Raw genomic sequence first — 7,857 nt, forward strand, 5'->3', positions numbered from 1 at the left:
GACAGACAGGTTGATCTTATGGCTCTTAACCACTGGAATTGTACAGTGACTGTTCCCTAAGTGGTTTTACATGCACTCCTCTCCCAGCACTGAGCTTTCAGAGCAGGCCTACAATTTTAGGAATCTTCAGAATAATTTAGTTAGTGTTCATTTAAACCCATTTCACAGCCTCATCCTTTTGTAACAACCTATGCTGAACAGTGTTGCATTCCCTGATCTGCAAGTGACAGCAGGAGCCCGCAGCCCTGGTGACCGACGCGAACCAAGCACTTCTTTTGCCTACGGGACCTCCCTGACATGGGATTCTGGTGATGAAACTACCAAGAAACTGTTGGCCATCGCAGCAGGAACACGAGCTGACGGCTTTCTCCAGAAAGATGAAAGGAGCGAGTTTGATCCTGTTCCTACAGAACTCTCAAAAACTTCCCGAAGAAAACCATGCCTGAGCTGGCTGCTTGTGCCAAGCTTCCAGGGGGCCTGGGTGGAGGCAGACTCAAGGTACCCCAGGTCCGCCCCTACTGCTTCAGCTGCCCACAGTCAAATGCAGAACGGAGCGTCCTGTAGCAGGGATGGCTCCTCAGCAAGGCGACGATTATGTCTACAGGTCTGAACTGAACTGACAAAAGCACCACAGGAAATCAAAGAAGTGAGTACTTGCACTACAACAAGACAAAGTCAGCCAGAATTTTCTAAGACAAGAAGCATTCTCTCAGCAGAACTTTGCAAGAGTGGCATCTTTGGGACACCAGCTGGATAACCAGTATTTTAAGGGTTTATTCTCACCTACTTCCACTTTCAGCCATGTATCAGGGCACTCTGACACCACTGGGGCTACGAACTTCCAGCTTCCCATGCTGATTCTCAAGAGCGTACTGTTCTCCTTAGCTCTGCAGTTTGGATTGAGAATTGTTTGGTAAACAACTATACTGCTCACTATACCAGTTCCTTATACTGAGAAAGACCTGCTAACTGCATGAGGAAATGAGCCTACAGCGCAGGAAAAAAGACCAAAAAAAACCAAAAGGAGGAAAAAGATAAGCATGCAGTTCTCATTCTCAAGAACGTTTCTCTATTTGATCAATAAGCAAAACACCACCAAAGCCAAGGTTATTAAAAATCATAAATTAATCCAGTGTTTAATTAGAGAAAAATCAAAGCCTTCTGTGACTGGACAGGACACACGTTTTGCCAGGCCACCTCCTCTCCAGAAAGCCGCTTTATTTAACATAGCACAATTGTAAATGTCACATCAGCTTGGTGGTTTGGCTTTGCAAAACAGGAATGTCTTGAGAAAAAGCAGACAAATCCGCAAATTTTGAGAACCCAAATTGCTAGATAGTTGCAAGAATTCTTTCGAAACATCTGTATTTGTTCCTATATAATACATAACCGATGTCCAGGTGTAGGAAATACAGCGAGCAGGGCTGAAGTAATCCACTGATCTGATTATGCAGCAGTTTCTGACCAACTGAACTGAAGCTCATTTCACTTCTCAGAGATTGTTTCTTCTCCTTTATAAATGACAATGTTCTGGTCCGTTTCATACACTTTGACTTTATAAAGGGTTCCCACGGGCAGGAGCTTCTTGAGGTTTTCCCAGATGAATACTGCAACGTTCTCTGTGGTGCTGAGTGAAACACGAGCAGATTCAGAACTCACAGCAATGACATTTGAGGAAGCTGTACCTGAAACGGGCAGAGGGGATGACGATGACCCCCTGCATGTAAGAGGGGCTTGAACCATTGCCAGCAAACATGGATGAAACAAGATCTAATTAGCAGGCCGTATCCGCCTCCCTGAGGTGTCCACAGAGCGGGCTCACGCGCCAAGCGCAAAAGGCTCGGCAGGTGCGAGTAAGCGGCAGCTCCCTCGGTATGTGGAACGGCAGCCGCCGCAGCAGGCCGGCACCCGGCGCGGCACAGGGAGGCAGGCTGCACGGCAGCGGGGCTGCAAGGCAGGCAGGGCACCAGCACCTGACCCGCACAGGCGTGTCACACACAGGTATCAAGGCGGCTCTTTCAGATGTAGGACTAATCCTTGAAGGCTGTTCCTTGACCCTGCAACCAACGCCACGAGGAGCCCCCAGCACCCACCTCACAACCTCAGCAAAGTATGGCACATCCTTATCCAGGTTTTTGTGGTCAAGCGGTTCCATGATCGCCTCCTGCAGAAAGAAAAGAGTGACCACCTCGTCCCAGTTGGTCAGTGGACTTGAGATTCGTATTACCACACACATGGGACTGGAGTGAGGCGACGGTATGTAAAAAAAAAAAAAAAAAAGAGCCCTACATCCACCTGTCAGCTTCCTAGCTGGAGACATGGTACTGCCTCACACCACACGCTAAAGCATCTTAGTCTGAAATCATTCCTTAATTTCTTCTTTATTTCCTACCATCATCAACTCACCATGTCTCCACCCTGGTTCTAGACAACTTGCTAAGCTCCTTGCAGGGGGTGTGTAGGAAAACAGTGCTATTACCTGCATATACTCCTTCAGGTCCGTCAGGTTCATAACCATTCCAGAAACTGGGTCGATCTGTAGGGAGAAGAAACAGGAGCTCAGCAGCAGTTACACGTCCTCATTACCAAGGCTGTCATGAGCCTGTACAAATCAGACCGCGAATATTTGTGCACTCAGGACATCCGAGCCATAAGAAAAATATCTTTCCACCTTGACGCACTGCGTTCCAACTCTACTCCTGTGATGTTCCCAAAGGCTAAGTGCAGCATACAAACAACTCCAGTGGTTGCACTCTCATAAAAGCTGACATCAGTGAGGCAAAACTCACTGAAATACTCAGTCTTCAAGCAACAATCTAGCATGCCCATAAGCAGGCACAGCTCCAGGAACAAAATCAGGTTGTGTAGTTCACAGCATGCTTGGGGAATGTAGAAGGCAAAGGCTTTAAAATTTTAACTTCAGATGTGAATAGAAACCCCCTTTCCTATGAACTGGAAATCTTCAACAAGTTGTTTGAAAAACATCAAAACCAAAGTGCTACCTAAACCTCAGAATACACAGAACAATGACAGGATCAAGGGTGAAAAACAACTGCAAAAGCAGAATTTCCTTTTACATTTGCCACAAAAGTATCTTGATAAATCAGCAGACAGAATCAGTTACTGAAGTGCTAAAGCCTCCCTGTGGCTCAGCAGCCTTCCAAAGGTGTCCCACAGATCTGACCAGAGCCTGTATGTCTGAAACGGAGCAAGGTCTTAAAAAGATGGGTCAGGATGAGTTTGGTACAATGCTCTGGGTGATGCTCTGTCTGTGCTGAGAAAGGAGTGTACTCTGAATAATTAGAAAAGGTTCCACTGACGATTTCAAAGTAATGTACCACTGATGATATTAAAGGAATGTACTCTGAATAATTAGAAAAGGTAAGGTGGGCACCTGAAGGAGAAAAGGAGACCATGAGTCAGGAAACCGTTGAACAAAGAAAGCTGAAAGGTTTACTCCACCTAGATCCCACCTATTATGAACAGAATGATTAGATGTCGAAATCAAATGAATATGTATGTAAAGATGTTGTAACCTCTCACGAAAACTGTATAAACTACCTGACTTTTCACTGAAAACTGGGGAGCTAGTTTGTCCGATGCGAACCAGCTGGCTCCCCAACATTGCATGAAATAAATACCTTTGCTGCTTAAAGACCAAAATTGTCTCTGAGCAGTTACTCTGTGCCGTTTTGGCATCATTTCATGTTCTGCAGCGAGGCTCTGGCAGTCAAGGTTATGTGCCCTGAGGACAATTACAAACCTCAGACTTAAACACTGTTACCTACAAACCCTTGTTAGAGGCAGGGTGAATAGGACAGTGATTACAGAAAACCTTCTTCTGTAGTGCTGCATACCGAGTTTGCACAAACACCCTGGGAAACCTGGCAACTGAGCTAGAGCTTCAGCACTGTGGAAGATGAGGACCCATCTATCCTGCCACCCTGGGGAAAAGGAAAAAGGTTGATCACACTTACCTCTCCACGCACAGTGACTATAACTGAAAAAAAAAAAAATAAAAATCAGGTCACAATGACACCATGAACCTAACAACAAAGTACACTGCTGGGACAGACAGCCCATTCATCACCGATCCCCAAGGACTGGTGCAGGCTTCACAGCACTTAAAAGCAGGACTTTTTATAAAACGGGTATCCACTCCAAAAAGAATGTTACCCTCAGGCACCCAGCTCGCTGAGGAAGTCAGGCTCCAAGGTCTGATGCCCAGAGACACACCACTACCCCTGAAGCGCTCCCGGCAGGCAGAGAGATGACTAGATGACTCCTCAAGTACCTACTCCCTACGGCAGCCTGTGCCCTGCGCAGACAAGGTCAGAATCTCTTGAGCAGCAAAATCTTCTGAACAGTGCAGACACCCTAGGCGCCCTTACGTCACCAGACCCACCCCACCCCCCTCCCCAAGACCATAAGAAGTGGGGTCAGCTTATAAATCTTCTGACATAATGGAATACCAGAGAAGGGAAGTAAGGGATGAAGTGGCTGCCGACATCCTAAGAACCAGAATTACTGCCAGGTGTCATTTCAACCCAGAAATCCTTTCAAAAAAAGAGAGACGACAAAAGAGACCTCTCTGCCCAGAGAGGCTGTGGTCTCTGAAAACCTGCCTGGACACAATCCTGTGCAGCCTGCTCTGGGTGAAACCGCTTTAGCAGGCGGTTGGACTAGGTGATCTTCAGAGGTCCCTTCCAACCCTGACCATTCTGTGACAAACACTTGGAAACAACATCCTGATAAGCCCCACATTCCTGCCCACTAACCCCAGGAGCTGAGAACAAAATCACGGCTCACTGAGGAACTCACAAAAAGAGACAGACAGTGATTTGAGCCTGGTTGTGATCCTCCTCTGGGGTGGAAAAACTCCTTCATGCTCTTTTTCTCACTCACTCACTCACTCCCTCCCTCCCTCCCTCCCCTCCATGCCCCAAGGAACATTTTTAGAGGCATCTCCCAAGCTTTCCAGCGTTTTTTTTTTTTTTACAGTGAGAACATCTTTCTTAGATGAGAAAGCAAGAACCGTTGTGCCTGTAGGTCAGTTTTAAAATGAGACACAGTTCTTCAGTCCAACAATCTGTCAACATGCCTTCCCTGGTAAAGCTAGTAGAGCTGGAGCAGGCTGCAGGGTACCTGAACGCCAGGTGCCTGCTAAAGCTGCTCCTACACAGAAGCCACCGCTGTAGCCGCTTCCTCACCAACACGTTGCCGTGCAAACCCAATAACCTACAACACACAGTGCTCCACAGGGAGCCAGCCTGGTGTCGGGAGAGATTTGATTCCAAGTGCACAGGGGACAGATGGCAGGAGAACCTGCGAGAACAACATTCAAATAAAGTTTACAGGCTGTTTAAACAGCGCGTCTTTTGTTTAGAAAAATATTCATTCCAAACCCAATGATTTTGCCGATTATAAACAGAGTTGATTCATGAAGGGACATTTTGAGGTATTTAATTCAGTAACTTCCAAATCCATGCCATGGTTCAACCCCTTTTCTGCTGAGGATTGCTTCTAATTCTAAAAGACCCCCAGGCCAGGCACTGAAAGCCATAGCAGCCTGCCGAGGCCGTGACTACACGTGGAAGCGTGGAAATGAACTCCTTACCTTTATAGTTGTGCCCATGGCCGTTTGGATTGTTGCATTTCCCAAACAGCTTCAGGTTTTCTTCATCACTCAGCGATTTACTGTGGGAAGTACAGACACGGCACGTCAGGATCCATGACAAACGTTCAGGGCTTCACTCTGATTGCTTTCTGGTTCTTCCATTTACTCGCCCTCCCAAATTTAACCCGCTAGCTTTTCCTACTCAGGAGGCAAAAACAGAACCGGAGGAGTACTGAGACCATGAAAAGATGTTGTTGGCAACCGGTCTGGGCTTTTTTTTTGCTGTGTTTTTTTATTAATATATGCATAACAACTGCTGAACACCACTGCTGCGTGAACACTAACAGCTGTTCACGCACGAATACGGCAAAATCACTTGGGCTCCTAGGAGGAAGAGCCTGGAGAAAACGATGCATATTTTTATTATTAAGCAACAAAGCTCAGGGAGCTTCTCCAAGGAGCAGAAGGGATGACTTCCCTGTCAGAATCTGTCATTTGAAGAAACTGCAGCGCCTGCTCCGAGGAGCATTTCAGGTCAAGGCACTTGAGTGATGTCTGTTCTGAGAAAAGGGCGGCAGACGGGGGCACCCCCCGGCCTGTTTCAAAAGGAAACTTCAGCTCCTGTTAAAGCCGTTTGTGCGCAGACATCCCAGGCGGGACTGCTGCTGCGGGCTGCGCAGAGCGGGGCAGAGCAGGGAGAAGGGGGGGGACACGGCCCTGAGGGGGGGACACGGCCCGGGTCTGAGGGAGCATCTGACACCGGGGGGGGGGGGGGATGGACATGGCCCTGAGGGGGGGGACACGGCCCTGAGGGGAGGGGGGACACGACAGGGCCCTGGGGGGGGGTACGACGACACACGGCCCTGAGGGGGAGCAGGGACTGGACACGACCCTGAAGGGGGGGGGCGGCCCGGGGGAGGGGAACACACGACGACACACGGCCCTGAGGGGGGGACACGGGACACGGCCCAGGTCCCCGGGGGCGCCCGGCCCAGAGGGGAGGGGACGCGGCCCTGAGAGGAGGGCGCGCCGGCCCTGAGGGGGCGCCCGGCCCAGCGAGGCCTTCGGGCCCCCCGCGGCGGGGGGAGCCGGGGCACGGGCACGGGGCCGGGGCCGCTCACCTGTGCAGCCGGTGGCAGGCGCTGAAGCAGACGCTGCGGGAGAGCCGCGCCAGCCGCGCTGCCGGCGGGGCCATGGCAGGGCCGCGGCGGGACCGGCTCCATCCGGGCCCCGCGGGGCGGTGCTGCCCTCCCCGGGGCGCGGGCGGGGCGGGCGGGCTGGCGGCTGCGCGCTGGGCCCCGCTTGCCCCGCGGCACGGGCCGACCCCGCCGGTGTCAGCGCAGCTGCGAGGTGCCGCGCTGCCGGGAGCTGCGGCCCTCCGGGAACAGCCACAGCCGCCCGCGGAACCAGGGCCTGAGCACCGTGCGGCTCCCTGCGCTGCCGTGGGGCCTCGCCGGGCGTCCCTCCCGCCGTGGGTGACACACCGCGGGCCGGCACGGCACGGCACGGCTGGGGCTCGGCGGGGGCAGGGCACGGCGGGGGCAGGGCACAGCAGCGGCACGGCACGGCACGGGGGAGCCCTTTGCTACCCGGTGGCTTTGCGAGGTGACCTCTGGCCTGAGCCGCCCGCTGCCGCCCTCCGTGCCCCTGCCGGGTCCCCGCTCCCCAGGGCAGCCAGCGGGGGGTGAAGCCGGGCTGTGGGGCAGGGCCAGCAGCTCCCCGTGGTTCTGGGCTGGGCGGGCTGGCCTCGGCTGCAGCGGGAGTAAAAAAAAAAAAAGAAAAAAAAAGTAGTTTGCAAATAAGACACAAAAGCGTGCCTTTAAACCCTCGAGGAACAAAATGGTTTTGCTCAAGGATGAATCGCTGAAGGTGCAAAGCGCTCTCCAGGCTCCTCACAATGAAGCAGTGTAGGAAGTCCTTAAGCCAGGAGGGGAACCCAGCGTTCTCCTGGCAGCCTTCCCTTGTCACAGGGTGTCCTCAAAGGCACAGCCTGCAAGGGAGCTGCTACAGGGGGCTTCCCTCGCCCGCCTGCCCGCCTACACCTCGGGGTTCAAGACCGGTGAGAGCCCGGATGAGGAAGCAAGCATACGAGAGGGTGTTTGAGTTTGCTCAGCGTAAGAGCAAAGGAATATCGAGGCCACCGTGGAATTCTACATGTTTCCAACAGGTTGGATTAGGAGGAGGGCAGGAGACGTTAGCCGTCAGAGCTGTACCCAGCTATGCTGTTCAAGCAGGCGCAC

General features: G+C 51.9%; 1 protein-coding gene across 1 annotated transcript; it reads right to left on the minus strand.

Annotated features, from left to right (window-relative positions):
• Positions 1 to 1,198: 1,198 nt before the first annotated feature.
• On the minus strand, positions 1,199 to 7,092 carry PTS (6-pyruvoyltetrahydropterin synthase). Its single transcript, XM_056322826.1, has 6 exons — positions 6,739 to 7,092; positions 5,618 to 5,697; positions 3,978 to 4,000; positions 2,480 to 2,536; positions 2,094 to 2,164; positions 1,199 to 1,627 (listed from the first exon to the last, which is right to left on the minus strand). The coding sequence occupies exons 1-6, from the start codon at positions 6,810 to 6,812 to the stop codon at positions 1,486 to 1,488; spliced, it is 447 nt and encodes a 148-aa protein (XP_056178801.1). The 5' UTR covers positions 6,813 to 7,092; the 3' UTR covers positions 1,199 to 1,485.
• Between the last annotated feature and the right edge of the window lie 765 nt (positions 7,093 to 7,857).

Source organism: Falco biarmicus, chromosome 20 (genome assembly GCF_023638135.1).
Source record: "Falco biarmicus isolate bFalBia1 chromosome 20, bFalBia1.pri, whole genome shotgun sequence".
Lineage (NCBI taxonomy): Eukaryota > Metazoa > Chordata > Aves > Falconiformes > Falconidae > Falco > Falco biarmicus.